Source organism: Neofelis nebulosa, chromosome 6 (genome assembly GCF_028018385.1).
Source record: "Neofelis nebulosa isolate mNeoNeb1 chromosome 6, mNeoNeb1.pri, whole genome shotgun sequence".
Taxonomy (NCBI): domain Eukaryota; kingdom Metazoa; phylum Chordata; class Mammalia; order Carnivora; family Felidae; genus Neofelis; species Neofelis nebulosa.
In genome coordinates this window covers 103842728-103870086 of record NC_080787.1, presented here as the reverse complement: position 1 = coordinate 103870086, position 27359 = coordinate 103842728, and the positions used below count along the sequence as shown (strand labels likewise).

The 27359-nt window shown below is 41.9% G+C and overlaps 1 protein-coding gene across 1 annotated transcript; it reads right to left on the bottom strand.

Annotated features, from left to right (window-relative positions):
* Window positions 1–11156: 11156 nt before the first annotated feature.
* On the bottom strand, window positions 11157–24770 carry MFSD4B (major facilitator superfamily domain containing 4B). Its single transcript, XM_058734988.1, is given in 5 exon segments — window positions 11157–18043; window positions 18045–19252; window positions 20460–20576; window positions 22306–22474; window positions 24345–24770. Coding segments are annotated over 5 exon segments (1581 nt in total). The 5' UTR covers window positions 24396–24770; the 3' UTR covers window positions 11157–18007.
* Between the last annotated feature and the right edge of the window lie 2589 nt (window positions 24771–27359).

The window sequence follows — 27359 nt, the reverse complement described above, 5'->3', positions numbered from 1 at the left end:
TGGCAGAACAGCATGGAAGTTGTTGGGATTTTTTTTTTTTGTTTGTTTTTTGTTTTTTGTTTTTTGTGTGTGTGTCTCATGCCTGAAATGCAGCCAGATCAACACTAAACCATCTTGCACACTTAGAAAACTGATTTGAGGATTAACACAACAATCTTCACAACCTGAACCACAGAACTCAGCAGGTACATGGTGCAGAGAGGTGAACTGGGGGAGAGAGAAGCCACAGAGGGCAGGGAGAGGTTTTTGCTTGTGGAGAGAGGATGGAGATGGGGGGAGAGTATGAGAAAAGCAACCCCCCCAAAAGCAGCTGGAGAGAAAGTGGGAAATGGAAACAGCCACAGGGACTGCACTAAAAAGAGAGAAAGGAGAGAGTTTAAATTCCATTAAGACTCTATAAACAGGAGGAGTGCAGAGTCTGGAACTCCACAGCTCGATACCTGGCAGTGCTCTGGTGGGAAAAGCAAATCACCAGGAGCAGAAAGCGAGTTCCGAGGGGTCCTCCGGCCACACGGGGAGAGGTGGTTTCCCTGCTGGGAGGGCATTTGGAGAGGCTGTGTGACCTCCTCACAGGCAAAGGTCCCAGCGGACCCCAGAGAACAACCACATTCACTGGTGTTGGAACAAGGACGTAAAAGGTGAAGCCTGGTGCCAGATGTGTGTTGTCATTTGCCATAATCCCTGAAATGCTGTAGCTACATGATCACAAGAACTTTTTCTGGGATGGGCTGGAACCCACCCACAGTCTCGGCATCAGCAGCAGCACAGTCTTGTGAACGTTCCTGGGGGTGGGCTGGTACCCAGCCATTGCTCAGCGAGACCCTCCCCCAGAGGGTCTGAGTGTGTCAAAGCTGCAGTCCCTCAGAAGTGAGAGGTTGGGAAACACAGCTGCATCTGAGATAAAACTCAGGAGGGAGGTGCCACCTAGCAGACTGACAGCCTGGTCACAGACAAAGTAGAAGCAAGAAGGAGAGGGGAAGCCAGAGACAAAGGAGGGGTGCTTGATTGCCAGTCGGGGAGAGCACAAGAGTTCTGATACTAGAGACTGGGTAGCTGGGTGACGCCATTTTCACCCCCCCCCCCATGCATGTGCATACATGCCTACAGGCACCACAACAATTGACCCCAGTAAGTTAAGCAGCACTATATAGTGGAGAATGGAGCCATTACACTAAGCCCCGCCCAACTGGGCCAACCACACTCTTAAGGAACACCACAAGTCTCTCTGCCTGCTTAGTTTATGGACTATAAAGTGCTTCATAGTCTGACTTCTAAGGGAAACCAGATGTAATCTCAATTGTATTTCATTCTTTTAGCTGGTCCATCTATTCAATAGTTTTTTTCTTTTCTTATTCTTGAATACAGAAAGAAAAAATTTTTATTTTACATTTTTATTAAAACTATTTTTGTTTCCTACTATATTTTTTACTTTTTTGTAAAAATTTTAAATTCTATTTTACTTATATTATTTCGTTTTATTCTATTTTATCATATTCATTTTTGCAAATTTTCAAACGTTTTCCCTTCCCCCCCCTTTTTTTTCCTTATCTTTCCCTTTTTTCTCTAATCTATCAAGCTTATTTCAACAACCAGACCAAAACACACCTAGGACCTAGCATCATTTATTGATTTTTTTTGTGCTGTTTTTAATTTTTAATTTCTTTTACTTTATTAATTCCTTTTGTTCCTTCAAAATGACAAAATAAAGGAATTCACCCCAAAGAAAAAACAGGAAGAAATGACAGGGATTTAATCAACACAGATACAAGCAAGATGTCTGAACCAGAATTTATAATTATGATAATAAGAATACTAGCTGGGGTTGAAAATAGATTAAAATCCCTTTCTGCAGAGATAAAAGAAGTAAAAGCTACTCAGGATGAAATAAAAAATGCTATGATGGAGCTGCAATCTCGACTGGATGCCATGGTGGCAAGGATGGATAAAGCAGAGCAACGAATCAGTGATGTAGAGGACAAACTTATGGAGAACAATGAAGCAGAAAAAAAAGGGGGACAATAAGGCAAAAGAGCAGATATAAGAATTAGAGAACTCAATGACTCATTAAAAAGGAGTAACATCAGAGTCATAGGGGTCCCAGAAGATGAAGAGAGAGAAAAAGTATAGAAGGTTTATCTGAGCAAATCATAGCAGTAAACTTTCCTAACCTGGGGAAAGACACAGATATCAAAATCCAGGAAGCACAGAGGACTCCCATTAGATTAAAAAAAAAAAACAACCATCAACAAGGCATATCATAATCAATTTCACAAAAATACTCAGGCAAGGAAAGAATCATGAAAGCAGCAAGGGAAAAAAAGTCCTTAACCTACAAGGGAAGACAGATCAGGTTCGCAGCAGACCTATCCACAGAAACTTGGCAGGCCAGAAAGGAGTTGCAGGATATATTCAATGTGCTGAGTTGGAAAAATATGCAGCCAAGAATTCTTTACCCAGCAAAGCTGTCATTCAAAATAGAAGAAGAGATTAAAAGTTTCCCAGACAAACAAAAATTAAAGGAGTGTGTGACCACTTAACCAGCTCTGCAAAAAATTTTAAGGGGAACTCTCTGAGGGGAGAAAAGATGAAAAACAAAAACAGAAAGACTAAAAGCAACAAACTCTAGAAAAGACCACAGAACATCACAAGAAACTTCAACTCTGCAGGCAACACAATGGCAATAAATTCATATCTTTCAGTACTCACTTTAAACATCAATGGACTAAACGCTTCAATCAATAGACAGAATGTAACAGAATGAATAAGAAAATAAGATCCATCTATATGCTCTTTACAAGAGACCCATTTTAGACCTAAAGTCACCTTTAGATGGAAAGTAAGGGGCTGGAGAACCATCTGTCATGCTAATGGTCCCCAAAAGAAAGCCAGAGTAGCCATACCTATATCAGACAATCTAAATTTTAAAATAAAGACTGTAACAAGAGATAAAGAAGGGCATTATATCATAATTAGCAGTCTATCCACCAAGAAGATCTAACAATTATAAACATTTATGCTGCAAACGTGGCACCATCCAAATATGTAAATCAATTAATCACAAACATAAAGAATCCATTGATAATACCATAGTAGTAGGGGACTTCAACACCCCATTTACAGCAATGGACAGATCATCTAAACAGAAAAGCAACCAGGAAACGATGGCTTTGAATGACACACTGGACTGGATGGACTTAACAGACATATTCAGAACATTTCATCCTAAAGCAGCAGGATATGCATTCTTCTCCAGTGCACATGGAACATTCTCCAGAATAGATCACATACTGGGTCACAAATCAGCCCTCAACAAGTACAAAAAGATCGAGATCATACTGTGCATATTTTCAAACCACAACGCAATGAAACTTGAAATCAAGCAAAGAAAAAATTTGGAAAGATAACAAATACTTGGAGACTAAACAACATCCTACTAAAGAATGAATGGGATAACAAGAAGTTAAAGAGAAAATTAAAAAGTACATGGAAGCCAATGAAAATGATAACACCACAGCCCAAAACCTCTGGGATGCAGCAAAGATGGTCATAAGAGGGAAGTACAGAGCAATCCACGCCTTCCTAAAGAAGGAAGAAAGGTCTCATATATACAACCTAACCTTACACCTTAAAGAGGTGGAAAAAGAAGAGCAAATAAAACCCCAAAACAGCAGAAGATAGGAAATGATAAAGATTAGAGCAGAAATCAATGCTATCGAAACCAAAAAAACCAGTAGAACAGATCAATGAAACCAAGAGCTTGTTCTTTGAAAGAATTAACAAAATTGATAAACCCCTAGCCAGTTTTATCAAAAAGAAAAAGGAAAGGGCCCTAATAAATAAAATCAAGAATGAAAGAGGAGAGATCACAACCAACACAGCAGAAATACAAACAATAATAAGAGAATATTATAAGTAATTATATGCCAATAAAATGGGCAATCTGGAAGAAATGGACAAACTCCTAGAAACATTTACACTACCAAAACTGAAACAGGAAGAAAAAGAAAATTTGAACCGATTCATAACCAGTAAAGAAATCAATTTAGTAATCAAAAATCTTACAAAAAACAAGGTCCAGGGCCAGATGACTTTCCAGGGGAATTCTACCAAACATTTAAAGAAGAGTTAACACCTATTCTTTCGAAGCTGTTCCAAAAAATAGAAATGGAAGGAAAACTTCCAAACTCATTCTATGAAGCCAGCATTACCTTGATTCCAAAACCAGACAAAGACCACACTAAAATGGAGAACTTAAGGCCAATTTCTCTGATGAACATGGATGCAAAAATTCTCAACAAAATGCTAGCCAACCAGATCCAACAATACATTAAAAGAATTATTCACCACAAGCAAGTGGGATTTATAACTGGGGTGCTGGGCTGGTTCAATATCTGCAAAATAATTAATGTGATACATCACATCAATAAAAGAAAGGACAGGAAGCACATGAGCCTCTCAACAGATGCAGAGAAAGTATTTGACAAAATACAGCATTCTTTCTTGATAAAAACCCTCAAGAAAGTAGGGATAGAAGGCTCAAACCTCAAGATCATAAAAGCCATATATGAAAGACCCACTGCTAGTATTATCTTCAATGGTGAAAAACTAAGACCTTTCTCCCTAAGGTCAGGAACACGACAGGGATGTCCACTCTCACCATTGCTATTCAACACAGTATTGGAAGTCCTAGCCTCAGCAGTCAGACAACACAAAGGAATAAAAGGCATCCAAATCAGCCAGGAGGAAGTCAAACTTTCACTCTTCGCAGACGACATGATACTCTGTGTGGAAAACCCAAAAGATTCCACCAAAAAACTGCTAGAACTGATCCATGAATTCAGCAAAGTCGCAGGATATAAAATCAATGCACAGAAATCAGTTGCGTTACTATACACCAATAATGAAGCAACAGAAAGAGATATCAAGGAATCAATCCCACTTACAATTCCACCAAAAACCATAAAATATCTAGGAATAAATATAACCAAAGAGGTGAAAAATCTATATACTGAAAACTATAGAAAGCTTATGAAAGAAATTGAAGAAGACACAAAAAATGGAAAAATATTCCATGCTCCTGGATAGGAAGAACAAATATTCTTAAAATGTCAATACTATCCACAGCAATCTACATATTCAATGCAATCTCTATCAAAATAACACCAGCATTCTTCACAGGGCTAGAACAAACAATCCTAAAATTGTATGGAACCAGAAAAGTCCCACATAGCCAAAACAATCTTGAAAAAGAAAACCAAAGCTGGAGGCATCGCAATCCCAGACTTTAGCCTCTACTACAAAGCTGTAATCATCAAGACAGTATGGTGCTGGCACAAAAACAGACACATAGATCAGTGGAACAGAATAGAGAACCCAGAAATGGACTCACAAATGTATGGCTACCTAATCTTTGACAAAGCAAGAAAGAATATCCAGTGGAATAAAGACAGTCTCTTCAGCAAATGGTGCTGGGAAAACTAGACAGCAGCACGCAGAAAAATGAACCTGGACCACTTTCTTCCACCATACACAAAAATAAACTCAAAATGGATGAAAGACCGAAACATAAGACAGGAAGCCATCAAAATCCTAGAGGAGAAAGCAGCCAAATACCTCTTTGACCTCGGCCGCAGCAACTTCTTACTCAACACGTCTCTAGAGGCAAGGGAAAATCAAAGCAATAATGAACTATTGGGACTTCATCAAGATAAAAATCTTCTGCACAGCAAAGGAAACAATCAGCAAAACTAAAAGGCAACCGACAGAATGGGAGAAGATATTTGCAAACGACATATCAGATAAAGGGTTAGTATCCAAAACCTATAAAGAACTTACCAAACTCAACACCAAAAAACCAAATAATCCAGTGAATAAATGGGCAAAAGACATGAATAGACACTTCTCCAAAGAAGACATCCCAATGACTAATAGACACATGAAGAAATGCTCAATGTTACTCATCATCAGAGAAATATAAATCAAAACCACAATGAGATAACATCTCACACCAATCAGAATGGCTAACATTAACAACTCTGGCAACAACAGATGTTGGTGAGGATGCAGAGAATAAGGTTCTCTTTTGCACTGCTGGTGGGAATGCAAACTAGTGCAATCATTCTGGAAAACAGTATGGAGGTTCCTCAAAAAAATAAAAATAGAACTACCCTATGACCCGGCAATTGCACTACTAGGTATTTATTTGAGGGCTACAGGTATGCTGTTTTGAAGGGGCACATGCACCCCAATGTTTCTTTTTTAATTAAAAAAATTGTTTTAAATATTTGAGAGAGCAAGCAAGCATGATCAGGGGAGGGGCAGAGAGAGAGAGGGAGACACAGAATCCAAAGCCGGCTCCAGGCTCTGAGTGGTCAGCACTCAGCTTGACCTGCGAGGCTCGAACCCATGTACCATGAGATCATGACCTGAGCCGAAGTTGGATGCTTAACCAACTGAACCACCCAGGCACCTCACCTCAATGTTTATAGCAGCATTATTGACAATGGCCAAAGTATGGAAAGAGCCCAAATGTCCACTGATGGATGAATGGATAAAGAAGATGTGGTACATACATTCAATGGAGTATTACTTGGCAATCTAAAAGAATGAAATCTTGCCATTTGCAACTATGTGGATGGAACTAGAGGGTATTATGCTAAGTGAAATTAGTCAGAGAAAGACAAAAATCATATGACTTCACTCATATGAGGACTTTAAGATATGAAACAGATGAACATAAGGGAAAGGAAGCAAAAATAATATAAAAACAGGGAGGGGAACAAAACATAAGAGGCTCTTAAATATGGAGAACAAACAGAGGGTTGCTGTAGGGGTTGTGGGAGGGGGAATGGGCTAAATGGATAAGGGGCATTAAGGAATGTACTCCTGAAATTATTGTTGTACTATATGCTAACTTGGATGTAAATTTAAAAATTAAATAAATAAAATAGAACAGAACAGAGCCCCCCCCCCTAAAAAAATACCACTCATATTGTCAAGTAATATACAATAAAGGAGCCAACAAGATACGGTGAGGAAAGGACAGTTTCTTTAATAAATGGTGCTGGGAAAACTGGACAGCCACCTGCAGAAGAATGAAACTGTGCCACTATCTTATACCATACACAAAAAGCAACTCAAAATATATTAAAGACTTAAACCTAAGACCTGAAACCATAAAATGTCTCAAAGAAAAAATAGGTGGTAAACCCCTAAACGTCAGTCTTAGTGATGATTTTTTAAATTTGACACCAAAAGCAAAAATAATCAAGTGGGACTACATCAAAGTATAAAAGCTTATGCACAAGAAAGGAAACCATAAGCAAAATGAAAAGGCCATCTATAGGTTTAGAACTCATCTCTCAATGACAGAAAGTATTTACAAATCATATATCTGATAGGGGGTTAATATCCAAAATACATAAAGAACTTGTACAATTCAATAAAAAAAAGCAAAAAAAAATATCTAATTTAAAAAATGGGCAGAAGATCAGAGAATCTGAATCGACATTTTTCCAAAGAACACACATGATGGCCAACCAGTACATGAAAAGATGTTCAACATCATTAATCATCAGGGAAATGCAAATCAAAACCACAAGATATCATCTCATACCTGCTCAAATGGCTGTTATCAAAAAGACAAGAAATAACAAGTATTGACAAGGATGTGGAGGAAAGGGAATCCTTATGGTGGGAATGTACTTTGGTACAGCCAGTGCGGAAAACAGTATGGAGGTTCCTCACAAAATTAAAAACAGAACTACCATATGACCCAGCAATTTCACTTCTGGGTATTTCTCCAAAAGAAATGAAATCACTTTCTCAATACTTAAGTATTGTGTACAATAGCCAAGACATGGAAAGTGTCCATTGACAAATGGGTAAAGAAAATGTGATACACACACACACACACACACACACACACACACACACACGGAATATTAGCCATAAAAGTAAGGAAATCCTGCCATGTCATACATGAATGAAACTTGAAGGCATTATGGTAAGTGAAATAAGTCAGATAGGGAAAGACATATCCTGCACAATAAATCCCTTTTATGTGCAATCTAAAAAAAACGAAAAAGCAAAGCCAAAAAACTCCTGAACTCAGAACAGATTAGTGGTTGCCAAAGGTAAGGGTCGGGGTTGTGTAAAATGAGTGAAGGTGGTCATTTCAGAATGCATACATATATCAAATTATGTTGTACATCTAAAACTAATACAGTGTTACATGTCAATTACTTCTCAATAAAAATAAAGCAGAATATATATTCATTTTATATATGTGCATATAAACACTTTTTTGTATATGCACAGATATCTCTAGATGATGCACAAAAAGGACAGTAAGAGCGGTTGCCTTAATGAGGATTGGGGTCAAGGGTGAATAAGATCTACTTTTAATTTACCTTTGTATTGTTACTGATTCTATTACTGTACACGTGCATTCTCCATTAAAAATAATTGTGTGCTTTTGCTGTTTCTCACTCTTTTATTGCCAGGGGCCCCATTTGCCTTAGCTATTTGGTCAGGTCCAAGGAAGTCCATCCTTGGCATAGTACCTAAGCAGAGAGCTCCCAAGGCCAGGTGTGTGAACTCTCAGCCACCTGTCTTCTTACTGGTGTGGCGGGACAACTAAATAAATGTTCTTGTGACCCATACCTTGTTAGCTTAGTTAGGGTGTCCAACCTGGCCTTCCCAACCACAGTTATTAAGAATTCTTATCATTTCCCTTTTGTTGGTGGTCTCTTTTACTAATCTAGTGAATATTCCTTTATGAATAAAATTCCCCATTTGTGGCTGCTTTATTTTTTCTTTTGGCTTAGTGGTTTGGAAACCATAATAAAAATAGTAATAGTAACTAACCTTCACTGTGTACTTATTATGTGTATTAGTTCACTGGGGGTGCCATAACAAAGTACCACAGAGTAGGTGTCTTAAACAACAGAAATCTTTCCCACAATTCTGGAGGCTAGGAGTCTGAGATCAAGGTATTGGAGGGCTGGTTTCCTCTGTGGCCTCTCTCCTTGGCTTGTAGATGGCAGTCTTCTCCCTGTGTCTTGACATAGTCTTCCTTCTGTGCCTGTGTCCAAATTTCCTCCTCTTATAAGGATACCAATCACGTTGGATTAGGGCCCAGCTTAATAACCTCATTTTAGCTTAATTGCCTTCTTGAAGACCCCATTTCCAAATATTCAGTCTGGGATACTGGAGGTTAGGACTTCAACATACAGATTGGGGTGGGGGTGGGGGGTGCGGGCACAGTTCAACTCGTAAATGTATGTATGATGCAGTATACTAGATGCATTCAAGTCTCACTGCCTACCCCATGAAAGAAAATAGAGGCCAAGAGATCGAGTAGTGTGACAAAGGTAGTAGGTGGCAGTCAGAATTCAAATCCAGGCTGACAGACCCCAGATCCCACACTTAACCATTACACTACACATGAACTTTTTTCGTGTGCTCTATAGGATCCATTCAAGTTTCCCAAAGGACAGAGAATGAAACAGTTGCTATAGTGAGCAAATAGAAAAATTCCATCCCCCAAGCCATTATCTTTTCCAGTGGGTGGTAGCAGGAGCCCCATGTCTGTGTCCTTGTAAACCACATCTCTCACCCTATCCTTCCCGCCCAGGGAACACTGAAGAGCGGGTGCTGTGGCCATTTAATCCATTCTCATGCCCAACCAAATCCATGGAAGATGAAGTAGGAGTGGAACTATAAACGAAGCCCCTGCTTCATCAGGGAAAGCATTGGGGACCCTGGATATCACCGCCAGTTCACTTGAAATCCCATCCTATCTGGCCCAATGCCAAGGCTTCTAGAGTTTTGTATTTAGGAGGAGTCAGAAAAGGCTAAGCTTTGCCCAGAGTCCCTGGCATGATGCAAAGGTACAAGATCCCTGCCCAGGGCAAAGTGCACAGCTGTAAACTTAGATCACCAAAAGCTGAGATGGCAGGAGTCAAATGAGGACACCTACGGTGTCATTACTAACTGCTCAGATAAGACCAGGGAGAGTGTGCCATTTAGTTTCTCTCAGCTCAAATGCTCCCACTTTAAAAACGATCTTTTCCCAAAGACTCCAGTAAAGTGTGAGGGGATGGGGAGGCTGCTATACACCCGAATCACACTCTAAGTGAGAAGCATTTAACCAGATCACCACCACAGTTGTTTTAAACAAGACAAAAAGGGCTGTGGTCACTAACAGCGGGCTTTCAGCTGCAGGGCCCTGTATGAACGAGAAGCAAGGAGAAGCACCCCCGTCTCTGCTTGACGCACAATTCTGAAGACCTTTTTCCCATTCTGAGACAGAGATAGAACTGTAATCATCTTAATTAGGGGATTATTCCTCAAATAAAATATTAAGAAAAAATATTTTTTTTTTTAAATTTTTTTTTTTTCAACGTTTTTTTATTTATTTTTGGGACAGAGAGAGACAGGGCATGAACGGGGGAGGGGCAGAGAGAGAGGGAGACACAGAATCGGAAACAGGCTCCAGGCTCCGAGCCATCAGCCCAGAGCCTGATGCGGGGCTCGAACTCACGGACCGCGAGATCGTGACCTGGCTGAAGTCGGACGCTTAACCGACTGCGCCACCCAGGCGCCCCAAGAAAAAATATTAACAAAGATATCCAGCTAGCAATAGCTTCTTTGATGGACTTGGAAATTTAGAAATTGGATCATAGGGGCGCCTGGGTGGCTCAGCTGGGAAGCGCCGGACTCCAGCTCGGGTCACCATCCCACAGTTCGTGGGTTTGAGTCCTGTGTCGGGCTCTGTGCTGACAACTCAGAGCCTGGAGCCTACTTCGGATTCTGTGTCTCCCTCTCTCTCTGCCCCTCCCCCCCCATGCACTCGGTCTCTCTCTCAAAAATAAATAAATGTTAAAAAATTAGAAAAAAAAAAAAGAAATTGGATCATAAACCTAAGAGAAGCTGAAGGGCCAGAAATGTTAGACATTATCGAAAGATGTTAGGTGTCATTTCTAAAATATCCACGTGAAGTGAAAAAATACATACTACTCACATTTTAGGAACTCAATACAACTACCGTATACGTTTTGGAGCACTCACAATCTGAAGTCTGGCAATATTCTTGACTAATCTCTGGAAATGCCAAATTCATTCTTAAGCATCCACGAAATGAAACACCAATCTTATCTGAAGCCAACATTAGCATTTATTTATATCAATATTTTATTCAAATAAGCTTTACATTGTACAAAGCCATGTAAGTAGTGAGCAGTCTTAAATACAGAGGTACTCAATTTACAAGGTCATCCCTACCACTTCAAGCCCCCCAAATCAAAACTAGTGAAAATCTGTCTAGAAGGGCAACCTCCAAAAGGTCCAGGTTTGGTTTCATTTCAGGCAGGATTTCAAACAAAGAGGCTCTCAAACACTTACTCAATGACTGAATAATAAAAAAAAAAATTCTGAAGTAGAGATAACAAAACTTTGAGGTAGATGTCTGATAGAATCTTCCATCTACTCAGGATGTGGGTGATACTAACTTGATTTTAATGGGCTAGAAGTCTGCCTAGAGTTTGAACCCGTACTAACAAAAGCATGGGTTTCTCTATCCTCTTTCCTATAGTTGGTTTCTTCTGAAAAACAGATATCTAAGCCAAATAATGAAAGCACCCAAAAAAAATCAAAAACAGAACTACCATATAATCCAGCAATCATACTTGTGGGGACACCCAAAAGAATTACAAGCAGAAATTCAAACAGATATTTGTACATCAATTTCCATAGCAGCATTATTCACAATTGCCAAAAGGTGGAAACCCCAGAGTCTATATAATAGATACACGGATAAACAAAATATGCACTCAAAAGACTATCCCTTAGCCTTACAAAGGAAATTCTCACACATGCTACAACATGGATGAAACCTGAAGACATTATGCTAAGTGAAATAAGCCATAAAAGGACAAATACTGTATGATGCCATTTATATGAGGTACTTAGAGACAAATAGTGTGTGATGCATATATGAGGTGTGTAGAGTAGTGAAATCTGTAGAGATAGAAAATAGAATGATCGTTTTCAGGGCTGGGAGGAGGGTGGAATAGGGAGTTAGAGCATTTAATGGGTTACAGAGTTTCAGTTTTGTGAACGATGGCAGTGATGGTTGCACAATAATGTGAACGTACTTAATTAAAAATAAATAACTCTTTTAAAAAGCACCCTATAATCTCAACAAATTGTTCAGAGGCTAAAATGCCTTAAGTCACTCATGTCATCTAATAACTTCAACGTTTTTTATTTATATATATAAACACATCAAAGGCAATTTGCCATAAACTTAGAGACCAGACATGAAAGACATTCTGCAATTAAAAATACAAGCCAAAAGGAAGACAATATATGAGAATTAACAGCCACAGTCTAAGAAACTAAGGGATCTTCTCTGCAAGAATTAAAAGAAATAAACAAGGCAGAAATCGAGGACATGAGAACACATAGTTAAGACAATTACCCAAAAAATGCTGGAATATATAGAAAAATTATCTCTGCAAAAATTCAATGTTATGAAACTTTAGAACTTATTAAATATGAAACTATTTATAGATAAATAAAAATCCAAGTCAAGTTCAACTTAGCTCAAATGCATATAGTGGGAGGAGCTTCAATCCTCCTGGCCACCAACATGACCCAGCCTCGGTGTGCTTCCTTAACACACATGGAAAGATAAACCTCTTTTAGATCACTGAACACCACTGTCTACCACTATAACCCATTAAAACCAGGCCTTTCCTAAGTGCCATGATAATTTACATTATGCCGTTTGAGAAGGTATCTATGACAACTTTTCTGGCCCCAAATAGTTGTTAATTTCTAATATAACAGAAAATAATATCTTCCTGGAAACATCTTGTGTGATGTTTCTCCCACTTGTTTCTCCCACTATACCTGCGTTATCAAATATGGAAGCCACCAGCTAATGTAGATACTTAAATTAAAAATTCACTTTCTATGTCTTACGTGCCATATTTCAAGGGCTCAATTCACCAAATGTGGCCAGTGGCTACTGGGCAGCGCAGATGTAAAACGTTCTCATCATTATGGAAAACTCTACTGGACAGTACTGCCTTAGAGGCTAAGTTCCACGGAGGGAGGAACCTCCTGATCTCACCCGTGTACACATAGCATCTCCCCCAGAGACTGCCAAATAGGAGGCATTCAACAGACATAAGGAATAAATATTCAACAGCGAGTACAGTAAATGGAGAGGACTGGAGAGAATTCAGAACAGAGTCCTAGAGAGTGTGTGTGTGAGAAAGAGGAGGGAGTACATGGGGACTATAGACTCCTACAGATTTAAGGTCAGATTTAGAGAAGCTAAAACAAAAACAAACTGGATTCCCCAACGCAGCAAAGAATTTGACATTCCCAAAAAGTGAATCTTGCAACCCAAAGTGGTCGGTCCCCAGGCCAATAGCTCCCTATCTCCTAAGAGTTTGTTAGAAACGTAGACTCTCAGCCCCTATCCCAGGCAGTACTGAATTCGAATCTGCATTTTAACAAGCAACTCAAATGCACATTACAGTTTGAGAAGCGCTAGTCTAGTGCTCTACCCTTGCAGACTGAGAAAAGGATCCCTCACTCAGGAAATGTGAAAACAAAAAAAAACAAAGAGCCACTACGTACAACTGCATGAAAATCTGTAATAATCACGATAAAAATTTCAGTTAAAAAAAGGAACGTTTCTGGGCGCCTGGGTGGCTCAGCCAGTTGAGTGTCTGACTCTTGATTTTGGCTCAGGTCACGATCCCAGAGTTGTGGGATCAGGCTCTGTGCTGAGCATGGAGCCTGCTTAAGATTCTCTCCCCTTCATGCTCTCCAAAAAAAAAAAAAAAAAAAAGGAACATCTCTAACAAACTTGGAATCATACCTCAAGCTTTTTTGTATCCCTTCTCTGCCACCTCTACCCCCACTGTACCCCCAGAGTATAGGAAAATATCAAACCCACAAGATATCTGTGAGTTCACATATGCAAACACACACACATTCACAGCACTGTGAACAAAACAACTGGCCCTTAACACACACAGATACAGGGTATCCCAGAAGAACAGATGTTCTTCCATTAAGAACTTTAAGCTCGATTTTAGTGATAACTTTTAAGTGGCAAGACTGAGTGATACATTGCTATGGTTTTATTTTTTTTTATATATATAAATTACAAGTCTTCAAACTAAGAACCAGTCCATCAACTATAGTGTCCATGTACTGTGGACACAAAATTCAAGTTGTTTCTGAAACTTTATCTAGTAGGAGGAAATTCTCTTTTTACCTCTTTACCCAGGAAATTACATTGATGAGAAATTAAGAACTTTTTTAGGTGTTTAAAATTATAAATTACTTATACAGGCCTGGCTGGTGCAGTCAGTAGAGCATAAGACTCTTGATCGCAGAGTCCTAAGTCTAAGCCCCACGTTGGGCACAGAGATTACTTTTAAAAAATAAATTAAATAAAAACTATATAAATTACTTACACTTGTCCCTTACATTTTTATGTACTTCCCTAATCTTCCAGCATGACCTTTCTTTGTATAAATTACTTATACTTGACCCTCATTACTTTTATATAATAAAAACTGATTTTTAGGGGCACCTGGGTGGCTCAGTCAGTTGAGCGTCTGACTTCAGCTCAGGTCATGATCTCACGCTAGTGAGTTCGAGCCCCGTGTTGGGCTCTGTGCTGACAGCTCAGAGCCTGGAGCCTGCTTCGGATTCTGTGTCTCCCTCTCTCTCTGCCCCTAACCCATTCACATTCTGTCTGTGTCTCTCAAAAATAAATAAACATTAAAAAAATTTATAAAAACTGATTTTTAAAAACAATTTTTCTTTAAAAAATAAGAGTAATTGAACAATGCTCTCAATGTCTTCTTGGACTTTACTATGAAAATACAATTAAACTGAAATTCACCTATTTCCCTCATAGTAAGCTGCATTTGAACAGGCTAAAAGCATAGTGGTAAAGGACATAAAATAAAATGTCAAGGGAAAAAAAGGCGTAACTCGGAGTTAGCCTATCCAGTGCTCCACAAACAAAAAGATTCTTCCCTATCGGGTTTGTTGGCCTGGCCTATGGGGAACCTTCCATCCCCACATTAGTTCACTCGGTTTGGTACCTATATCACTTTCAATGACTTCTGAGGGTTTCTTTTCCCCAGCTCAAACTTTTTAGTTCTCTTAAACCTTGGTTCTATAGGTAACAGAGCATAGCAAACACACTCTAAGGCGACCCCCTATGAGTCACATTGTATTAGCCTCTCCCCTGGAGTTTGGGTAGAATTTATGACTTGCTTCCCGGCAAGCGCAGATGGCAAAGGTGACGGGAGGTCACTCCTGTGATTATGTTATAGAAGATTCCAGCAGAGTGGACTCAGGTGAGAGATTCTCCTGCTGGCTTTGAAGAAATAGGCTGCCACGTTGTGAGAGGATCTACAGAGGCCTGCTTGGCAAAAAAAAAAAACCCCAAAAAAACCCGTGGGAGGTTCTGGGAATTGGTACCGGTGCTGGCTGACAGCAAAACAACAGGGACCTCAGCCTACCACAGCAAGGAACTGAGGATTGTCAACCATCGCACACATGGCCCCGGAAGAGAACCCTATGCTCCAGAAAGGAGCACAGCCCTACCCGATGACTTGACCGCAGCCCCACGAGACCCTGAGCAGAGGATCCGGGGAAGTCATGCCCAAATTCCTGACCCAAGAAACTGTGAGATAATAAATGTCCAAACTGCTAAATCTGCTCTTCAGCAAGAGAGAGCTTCACTCTTGGTTACTCACAGACCAACAGACACTTACCTAAGAACTGCTTAGGATGAATGCTAATTCTTGGAATTGTACTAAGTCTTATCCTTCCAATATGGAAATACATCATCAAACTTTCACAATGCCTATAATCTCACATGGCCATTCACATTTTGGTTTGTGGAACTCTAGTGGATTTTCCAGTTTGGATTTCCAAATTTGCTGCCATGTTCGTATTACCATCCTTCTCTCCCCGAGCTGCATCTTCTACCCCTTAAATGTAGATGCTGCAGACAGAATCCCTGTTCCAGCAAGCCTCCCGGCTGCCAAACAGTAGCAACTGCCTAAATTCCACCAACCTGAGAAAACGCACTAAATGCAGCAGTGGTGGTCTCCAAGTTCCAGCTAGAAGTACAATATAAAAAGAGCAAGAATAGGCGTTTTACTGTACATTTCTCCACCAGCCTTCTCCAAAAGTGCTAGATTATTAACAAACGATTATCGCAGCAGGTAGAGAAGGTGAGTGGGCAGTGGTTAAGAAAGATACCGTATTTCGCTTAGGAAAAAACAAAGGCAAAATTATAGAAATGAGATAAGAGAAAGCAAACATACCGCAATCGAGTAGAAATTAACTGTTATTCACCATAAAACTAACAAAAAACTATCATCAGTGCTAGTCATTTGCCACGCTCCTATGAAGTACCCTTTGTGATCCCTGGACCCCTAAGCTATCAAGCCACTTTCTACTCATTATTTTGGTTTCCCAGATGTTTCAAACTCAGAAAGGAAGAGCCCTAGATGGGTGATACAAATATTCCCAACACTGGAAAAGACTGCGCCTCTTTGTAAATTAAACTAGCAGCCTAGTTTACAGTGTTAACGATGTGATTACCAGCCAGACTCAACGAGGAGCGAGTCCTGGAAATGCAAGGCTCAGGTAGACACTGGAAATGCGAGTCCTGGAAATGCAAGGCTCAGACCCAGAGCCTGTTGCTAAGATAGACACTGTCCACAGCTGTACTAACATAGTAACTCTGAAGAAACAGCTTTTCAAGTCGGAACATCGCGCCTCCAAATCCTGCTTGAACATCAAGAAAGTCAGCATATAAAAATAACTTTTCTCTTTAAAATATCTGTAAAAATAGTAAAATCTCCATAACTGAATGGATTACTGTTTAAGACACTGATTGTAACATGCAACATTACTTCGTATATGTACATGGACAACCATCAGTTAAATTTTGTCAGTGTTAAGAGACTACTGACTATAAGACAAAGTCTGATTTCAGAGATGTTAAAAATGTGAAAATAAATGTGAAAAAAAGGTGCATCTTAGAATGGATGAAATACTAAAAATGTGTTTTGCAAATCATTATTAAACATGGAGTCTCTTAAATGGACACGTATTCACAATTGGTACTATGCTTAAAACTATCAACTTTGCTTCATTTCTCATTTGAAAGGAAGAATGGATGGCACTTATATTAATTTCTAACAGACATCTTGCACAAACGTTTTTTTTTTCCCCTTGCATATACTTTAAATAAAAAAACTTATGGATTCCTAGTTTGAAAACCACCTCAGTTTCACTTTTGGAATCACAGGTCAGGAGAGAAGATAAATGAGGCCTGCGTAAGTTACGTGACTGAGTGCAGGACCAGATAAGTAGGAAGCAGCAGTCAAGGTTTGAAGCCAGGTCTCTCGGGTCCCGTTCTGTGTTCTCTTCATAGAAATCAGAAATCAAATGAGGATTAGTGTTTTCTGGTGCACTACTACAGAGAGGGCAAAGCAATGAAAAAAATCCCTGTCCACTTGCAAAGTTGCTCTTTTATGAAACGACGCTCGTCAACTTCCCTGGCAGAATACTGATGACTGATCATTTGTTCGGCTCATCGATTCAACTGCTAGACGGTTTCACACGCTATTAGAATGGCACCCAACCTCTCAACAACAAACACCTTTGCACGCTCTGAGGGATGGAGACCATAAAACATTACTGACTCAGCCACGTGCCAAACACTAGCCTCACAACAAGATCCTACTGCATGAGACCATTTGTTCTTTATGGAAAACTCTGGGAATTACAGAACCTCCCAAAACGTTTTAGCATTTGCTAAATGTACTCAGAGCTAGAAATTTTGATTCCCCAAAGCATGTTGAAAATCCGTTAATGCTCTGCTCTGACTGGCTTCTTTAGAACTGGAGACTATTCAAGGAGGTCAGTAAATAATCCATCTTCTCTAGGTGTTAGTCCCTTTTAGCCTGGTTTCTTGCAAGGTGATTCACAGGGGACTTGCCAGTATTAACTGGAGAGGACTCCAACACCACCGCACTGGAGTGGGAGTGACTGGAGACTTCAGCTAAGGGCTCTGTCAGAATATTTCTAGATGTCTCTATTACAGAATTCCTCATTGTATCATTCATTTCAATCACTTCAAAATCCATTTCGTTCCATTTTTCCGCATCTTCTTCTTCATTGTCTTCCTCGTAGTCATTTAGCTCAGAACTAGAAAGCAAAGCTTTCTGGTCCTCGCTTTTTCTGTGTTCTTTCCGCTGTTGATCGAGAGGTGAGGTGGCGAGTTTATAGAGCACAGGAAATAAAACAGCAGTGGCTATCGATGCCCCCAAAGAGGTATACAAAACTACAGGCAAATCAGGGTATTCTCCTTGAAGAATTCCAATTACCGCAGGAATAGCCATTTCTCCCAGGGCAGCACCAACTACAAAAAAAGCTGCGGATTTCCCATGGATAGTGGTGTATTGCTCAATCCAAGAAACACCGCTGGGAAACGTGGTTGCCATCGAGGCCCCATACACTGACGTTGCTATCCAGAGACAAACTGGGCTCTTGTCGAAAAGCACCAGCAGTAAAGATGACCCCAGGCTGCCGATGTTGCTTAACACAATCATGGTTCCAGGTTGTAAACACGTAGCAAAGAAGATTGCCAGGCCCCTGCAGGCCGCAAAGGTCCCCCAGAAGATGGAGTTCAACCCAGCTGCTTCACTCTCCTTCATGCCGGCATGGGTGGTCGCGAACGAGAAAACGTAAGAGCCATAGGTTACCTCGGCCCCCACATAAAAAAAGAAGAACAGAAAAAGCAGACACAGAAGGGCGTTGTGATATTTCGCTCTTCGAGACCTCTGAGCTGATGCTTTGGTTTTTTCCTGCCTTGAGCTTTTCTTCAAAAACAGAGCCAAAAAAAAGACAGAAACTACAAAAATGTAGGTACCGATAACAGCGTAAGCCCACAGTAAATTCAGATTGTCAGGTACTCCAAGTAGAGATTCTGAGTCAGCTTCAGACGACTGGTTGAGAGAACTGTGAGAGTCAGCTTCTGTGTGGTTGTCAGCAGACCCCGTCGTGCCCAATGCCAGTTTAGCCAGTAGTGGAGCCAAGAAGGCACCCAAGGCAAAACTGAAGTGTAAGGCCTGCATATGTGGGGCTCCTCTGTCCCCCCATATAGCCAAGATTAGGACGTTACCACCTACCAATGAAAGATGAGGAAAATGATTTAATCACAGAAACTTGGCAAAAACCCGTTTCATTACTATCAGAAAGAGGAAGAGCCTACTTTACGTGGCACTAGGTTTATATAACATTCTAAATGATCAGATGTTACAACTCGCTCAATTCTGTGATTAAGGCACTCTAACCTCCCACCACCAGAGAACTGGAAGCAGTGTAACATCACATACTCACAAATGGATTCCTCAAGCTAGTAAACCACTCCCTCCTAGAGCTAGGGACGTTAGCCCAAGGCTTTTTATAACACAGTTCTAATACCAGGATGGCAGGGCGAGGGTGGATATTTTTTTATAAACATTTTAAGTATATGTTATCACCAGATACTGGTCAAATTACCAAGCAGCCAGTTGAGGGAAATGATTCATGTATATAACAGATGCAAAACACGTGTTCAGAAACCTGAACACTATAGAGTTCTGCTGTGCCCATGACAGGTAACAAGGATACCTCCTCTACAAGGTGAAAGGTAAGAAGCATCAAGTCTTGGGTTTTCTTTCTGTTTTTTTTTTTTTTTTTTTTAAACCAAACGAAGCCTAAAGTACAAAACATCCCCGATTTATGAAGTAACAGTAGAGCAAGGGATAAGAGTTGCTTTTAGGGGTGAACAAAAATGCCAAGCATATTATTTAGTAGGTTTTTAAAAGATACCAAGACCCATGGAGAGGATCTCCTGCAAGAAGGCAGGAGGTTTTGAGAGTAAACAAAAGAGCAGGAAAATAATACAGAGCACAGGTTGCTCAGAAAGGCAGAGTGCTTCTTAAAACTGGATAGCCGCTTCTAGGATTCCTCAGCCAGCTGGTTCAACCTAGTAACCCATCAATTCCTCCCATACTACACTGATAAAGTTCTATCCCAAAATGAAAGCCCCTTCACCTGCACCATAGTTACCCACGTGGCGGACCCTTTCCTGTTTGGATACCATAAAACAATAATCCCTCACTGAACAAAATTCTTTAAATTCACTCCATGGTTGGCTGCTCAAAAACAGGTACCCTACTTGGCAAGAAGAGTAGTTGCCAAAAGGGTGGTTCTGACTGGGTGACCCCAGGAGCAATTCAGTAGGCTGGTGTCATTTTACACTGCAAAGAACCATTTGATGTCATCCATTCTACTTTTTCTAATAGGAAGTCCCCACTCCCAGAGAGGACACTGAAGGGCTCACCGACCTGTATCCAGAATGCCAATTGAAACACCAAAGATGGACATCATGACAATCAGTAATCCCGCTGTCTTACAGAACGGAACAAGATAGAGACCAACTGTGGTGGCCAACATTGACAGCCCTGAGAAGAAAGGTAAACGTCAGCTATAAAAAACAATATTCGCGAATCAAGTCAACATCATAAAAACTATAAATAGAAGTAGGTGAAATTACAATTAAGTAATAGTAAGTGGATGAGAGGTTCAGCATCTACAAATGGTTATTTCCTTTACAAGCTTCCATAATCTTTATGGACTATAAAATCTAAGTTGTCCTAACAGGAGTTCATTTCTGGCAACGCTAATAATCAAATTAGATACCATAAGGCAAAGTTTTATAGCAAACCAGACAGCTCAAGAGAACCTAGAGGGATTTTTAGATAGGAGGTTAAGAAATTAAAAAGAGAAAAATAAGATGCAATTACTATAGTTTGTTGTAGAAGTGTATTAAATAATTAGGTAGGGAATAGGGAGGGAAATACCACACAGATATGTGTTCTCAACCCACTTTGGAAATCTGAGTGGTTATTCATTTATTCATCAATAACAGTAAATTATTCTCCTTACTTCCAAAACAGTTTTATCACATTAATCCAAATTATTTTATTTTATTTTATTTTATTTTATTTTATTTTATTTTGAAAGAGAGAGAGAGAGAGAACGCAAGCAGGGGAGGGGCAGAGAGAGAGACACACACACACACAGAATCTGAAGCAAGCTCCAGGCTCTGAGCTGTCAACACAGAGCACAACGCGGGGCTCAAACCCACAAACCATGAGATCATGACCTGAGTTAAAGTTGGATGCCCAAATGACTAAGCCACCAAGGTGCCCCAATCCAGATTTTCTTTAAACATATCTATTTATTCAGGGGCGCCTGGATGGCTCAGTCAGATAAGCATCTGACTCTTGATTTTGGCTCAGGTCATGATCTCACAGTTTGTGGGTTCGAGCCCTGCACTGGCTCTGTGCTGACAGTGCAGAGCCTGCTTGAGATCCTGTCCCACTGTCCCTCTGCCCTTCCCCCACTCGTGCTCTTTTTCTCGCAAAAAATAAACTTTAAACATATCTATTCATTCAAAAAGAGTAAGTTAAAAGCTTTGCCATCTATTCTGAGGGTGGGGTAGAGAGGTCTGGAGTCACCATTAACATGGGGCGGCAGGGACAAAAATTTAGCCTGTGTCATTTCACCAACTGTTCCCTCCCACCTTCATGCTCAGTCCAGGGTCTAGCCTGGGCAGGGTCAAGGAATTCATTCTGACCTATGGTGGCCCTAGGAGATCTGCCCTAAGCCCTGACAAGCAAAGATCTTTGGACAACTGGTATGTTGGCTGGTGGATCCAGGGTGGTGCCTAAATTATAGTGATGGTCAGGAAGGCGAAGGACGGGTAGTACACCCTGGGGCTAATCTAAATTTCCAGAGCGGGCCCAGCACAGATTCCCTATAACTGCAAAGATGAAAACAGGCATGCACCCATTTGAGTCGTCAACCACTCTGCAAGCTAGTATATTTCATGGTTTTTTGTTTTTTTTTTAACGTTTATTTATTTTTGAGACAGAGAGAGACAGAGCATGAACGGGGGAGGGGCAGAGAGAGAGAAGGAGACACAGAATCGGAAACAGGCTCCAGGCTCTGAGCCGTCAGCCCAGAGCCTGACGCGGGGCTCGAACTCACGGACCGTGAGATCGTGACCTGAGCCGAAGTCGGACGCTTAACCGACTAAGCCACCCAGGCGCCCCTATATTTCATGTTTTAAAACAAACTGCGAATTCCACGAAAGTTGCAAAGAGCTACAATTGGTGTTGTACTTACCCAAGAGTAGAAAATGATTCATGGCGTCAAGAAGAACTCCGCCAATCACAGAGCCACTCAAATATCCAAAGGCACGGCCCACAAAAATCAGAGAAAGACTGCTAATATTGCGGTTCACATTTGTTGCCAGATCTTGAAATGTGGGTCCCAGTATAGCAACACTCATTCCCTAAAATTTAAAAAGACGAAATCTCTTACTTGCAGCCATTAAAATAATGTCTACGTGGTAGCTTTCTTCCCTATTAAAAAGACAGGAGGGGATTTCAATGTAACATAGGGGAATATTTTAAGTCTTACAGCCAGGAAAATTTCAGGACGACAGTACTAGTTTACTGGAGCTTCAAACTCCTTGTATCTGGTGTGTCAAATCCTACTGGTTTTCTAGTTTTGACAACTCTCAAGTTTTATTTATTTTTATTTTATTTTTTTTTTTTTTAATTTTTTTTTCAACGTTTTTCATTTATTTTTTGGGACAGAGAGAGACAGAGCATGAACGGGGGAGGGTCAGAGAGAGAGGGAGACACAGAATCAGAAACAGGCTCCAGGCTCCGAGCCATCAGCCCAGAGCCCGACGCGGGGCTCGAACTCACGGACCGCGAGATAGTGACCGGGCTGAAGTCGGATGCTTAACCGACTGCGCCACCCAGGCGCCCCAACTCTCAAGTTTTAAAAAATATATATTTAATTTTTTTGGCTCTTTGCTGCAGTTTTGTTTCCTTTTCGAACAATACCACAAAAGACTCTGTTGTACCAACGGTAAAATGTAACATTAAAATAATTTTTGTCTTGGCATTTCAATATACTAGATTATATACAAATAATAGGAACTTAGAGGTTAAAAAATTTAATTATCAAGACATATTTGTAATACTGTTCCTGTTTTTTTGATGTTGTTAAAACAGAGCAATATTTCTGGATGCACTTGGGGGTCCTTCCTCTGACACAACATCCGCAGGAGATAAGCAATTTAAATGTCTGAGTCTACATTTTTCTTCAAAGAAAACCCCGAGCCATCAGAGGATAGTTACTGGACACATAAAAAAATGTTTCTATCGGTCTAGGCTTCAAGATTAATTGATTCTAATTGGACTGCTCTGCTCTAAAACTTGGGTGTGCCTCTTGCCCCAGCCAGAGCAGTCCCAGACTAAGGGCAGAGTGAGCACCTGGTATATGGAGGGAAGGCTGAGCTTCATCTCCAATCAAATTACTTCCGCCTGCCAAGCACTTAAAACAGGACCTGGCGCAAGGTGAGGACTCCCCAAGCGTCCGCAATGATTTTTCCTTTTTCCACATCGAAACATTCTAAGAATCCGTTGTGACTCCAGAGAAAGACGCTAAGTGACCAGAAGCGACTCTCCTCAGAGAACTCACCCTACCAAATCCCCAAGATCCCAATATTCCAGACAAGTGACGAGACGGAGAGGTCCAGAAATAAGGTAATGGCTGGAAGGTCAAGGGGTTGGTCAAAAGGCTCTTCTGGCCTTGCAGTTTACTCTTAAGAAAAACACCGAAGGATCTACGGGTTTGTTTTACATAAGATTGTGGGCAGAATAAGAGACACATTATTCCTGGCTCTACCACTTAAAGCCAGCTGTGTGGTCTGGAAAAGGCATTTTCCCTCTCTGGGTCTATTTCCCCATCTGCTGAGGGAAAATGAGGTGGCTATATTTTGTCAGACGAGGAGGAAGAAATCCCAGAAAAGCAGCTTTGTGTAATAATATGGGGTCTGTGTGGGCGCGAGGGGCAGGGGCTATAAACCTGGCAAACCCCCTTGCAGCTCCCCACCCCACGTAGGAGAGGGAGGACGGTTGGCTGGAGCTGGAAAATATATTAGGAAAATCACTTGACAATAACCCTCCAAGACTAGAACTGTGCCCATTTTTCGGATTAGGAAACTAAGTCTGGGGGCAGATGAATGCGCCCAAGGTCGCACAGTTTGCAAGAGGCAGAGGCGAGACTCGAACTCGGAAGACCGCGTTCTCTGCAGGACGCCTGCTCACGCCCCCGGCCTGGGAGGATTCCAGCCCCCCGGCTCTCACCAGACCCAGGAAGGCGGCACACAGGATCACGGTGATGAACCAGCGCAGCATGCTTCCCGCCCGGCGGCTCCGCCGGGAACCCGCCACCGCCTCATTCTCCGCCGCGGCCTCGGCCTGAAGGAGCCGCTGCCCGGCACCGGGGGCCCCGGCCCCGCGGAGTTCCAGCTCCAGCTCCAGCTCGGCGGCTCGGGAGAAGCAGTCCTGCTGCCGCCCGGCTTCTCAGCCGAGCCTCGGGAACTGGGAGCTGAGCCAGGGCCCCGCCCCTCCAGGCCCGGCCGTCCCCGCTGGCGCCACCTCCCCACCTTCCTGGCCCCCTTCAGGGCCGGGAAGTCCAACTTCGGAACTAGCCGGAGGTTGCAGGCCCGCGACGCGCGCCCTTCAGCCCTCAAGGTGCCTGGCGTGGGGGTCACGTGGCGGAAATGTGGCCTCTCGCCAACCCCAGCCTGCCTCAAACCGGAAGTTTATGTGGTTGCCTGGGAGACCGGACTTCGCCCTAGGGCCTGGGCATCACACGCAGCTGAGCCCACAGAGGCCCCGCGAGCGGGCGCCGCGTGGCGGAGTGAGCTGAAGCTGCAGCTTGGGACCCGATCGATCGTGAGGAAAGACGCGGCCACACTGTCCCGAGGAAATGCGGACCGAGGTTTGCAAGGTATGGCTTTGCGACCGCTCCCTGGGTCTCCTCGCTGGGCAAAGGAAGCCCGGAGGTCTGTGTCTTAGCTCCCTAGAATTGCTGCCCTCGTGCCTTTGAACTATGTCGTCCATCTGTCACTCCACAGCATTTGTTGAACCTCATGGAAGCGTTCACGGGTATCATCTCAATTAACGCTCATAACAACACTCCAAATTCCATGTTATCCTCGTTTTACAGAGAGGAGAATTAAGTCATAGAGAATAAGTAGAAACTTGCCCAAGGTCAGTCAGCGAATAAGGGGCTGTACATACACAGTGTAACAATAGCTCAAGAGAAATCTGGACCCAAAGCCGAGGTTTCAAGCACACTCTGGCTTCAATCCCTGCGAAGAATACCGTTGTTGTAAGAAAGCGGAGCAGGACGTGGGTTTTCAGGATCCCTGAGTAAAAGGTATGCCGCCGGAGGAGGAAAGGCCTTGTCTTTATCCGATTCCAGCTTTTTGATTCCTTTTGCCCTTTGACCGGACCACAGCCTCAAAACGCGTAAATATTGTTCTTTATTGTCTATTGGAAATGCTCTTTTGCACCTGGTTTCTTTTACCCACTTAGGCTCCCGGACTACAAACCTGAGCCTCCTCATCATTTCCCTTCCAACCCATCTCTCCAGCCCCATCCATTTGGTCATTAAGCCCTTCCCAATTTACCTCAAAGTACAGATGCTGTGATTTAAGGGAACCTGTTTTAGATTGCAGAGTCTGGGAAGGCCTCTGAGAAGAGTTTGCTGTGGTTGAAGCAAAAGGTATGCGTATTAAAGAGAATAGAGGATGATAGAAGAGGTAGGTTAGGTGCACATTACCGAGGGTCTTGTACGCCATCCAGAGGAATTTGGTCTTGAGCTCCATGCTTCAACTCACTGAGATTTAATATATTCTGTAGGAATTCAAGCTTCACAATATTTTATCTTTATCACCTGAAACCGAACTCCTCCTTTTCCTAAAGAAATCTCCTGCTCTGGGATACTCCATGCTCATACCACCAGCCGCCTGGCGATCTTTGTAAGGAATGTGAGATCCTGCCTTGCTGCTTCCTTCTTTCTCCTCGGTTTATCTCCAAGTCCTGCCAGTTTTATTTCCACAGATATTTCTAAAACTATGCTATGATCACAGCCTACTTTTATTTTTTTTTTTAACGTTTTTATTTATTTTTGAGACAGAGAGAGACAGAGCATGAACGGGGGAGGGGCAGAGAGAGAGGGAGACACAGAATCGGAAGCAGGCTCCAGGCTCCGAGCCATCGGCCCAGAGCCCGACGCGGGGCTCGAACCCACGGAGCGCGAGATCGTGACCTGAGCCCAACCGACTGAGCCACCCAGGCGCCCCAATCACAGCCTACTTTTAAAACTTGATCACCTCTCACCAAAACTATCCCCCTAAGCTCCTAATTAGGGTTCTCTCCGCTAGTCTTCTGTTCTCCCAGCTTTCACCCCTGAGTAGTTCAGTGAAATGAAAATCTGCGGTATAAAACCCTTCAACTCAATAATAAAATCCATCTTCCTCTGCCGCAACCCACCTCTCTAGCTTTATCGCATTATTTACATTCCAACAGCATCAAAATTGCTATTAGCTCTTTACATGTTTTTTCTCTCTTCCATACCTTTGATCATATTGTCCCCTCTTGTCCAAAATGCCTTCCTCTTTCACCTGCTGCAGGAGAGGCTGCTAGCTATGCATCAAAATCCATTTGCCTTTTCCTCCTAAGTAACGAAGCTATAACCCAGTGTGTGACTCCCCCAGCTCCACTACATCTCCCAGCTGAATTTGTAGTTAGGATGCCAATAGAATGTGAGCAGAAAGGCCAGAGACAATGCCTCCCTCTGTGATATGAGAGAAAAAACCCGTTTTTTAAAATCACTGAATTTTTGGGGTGCCTGGGTGGCTCAGTCGGTTGGGCGTCCGACTTCAGCTCAGGTCACGATCTCGCGGTCCGTGGGTTCGAGCCCCGCGTCGGGCTCTGGGCTGATGGCTCAGAGCCTGGAGCCTGCTTCCAATTCTGTGTCTCCCTCTCTCTCTGCCCCTCCCCCGTTCATGCTCTGTCTCTCTCTGTCCCAAAAATAAATAAATGTTAAAAAAAAAATTTTTTTTTAATCACTGAATTTTTGTTACAGCACCTTAGTCTCCTGTAACTAAGAGCATCTGCCTTATTCCTGCCTGTCTTCTCAATAATCATACTTATTTTAAAGAATTTAAGAGAGAGGCACCTGGCTGGCTCAGTTGGTTAAGTGTCTGACTCCTGATCTCAGCTCAGTTCTTAATCTGTGACTTGCAGCCCAGCATTGGGCTCCATGCTGGGTGTGAAACCTACTTAAAAAAAAAAAAAAAGAATTTA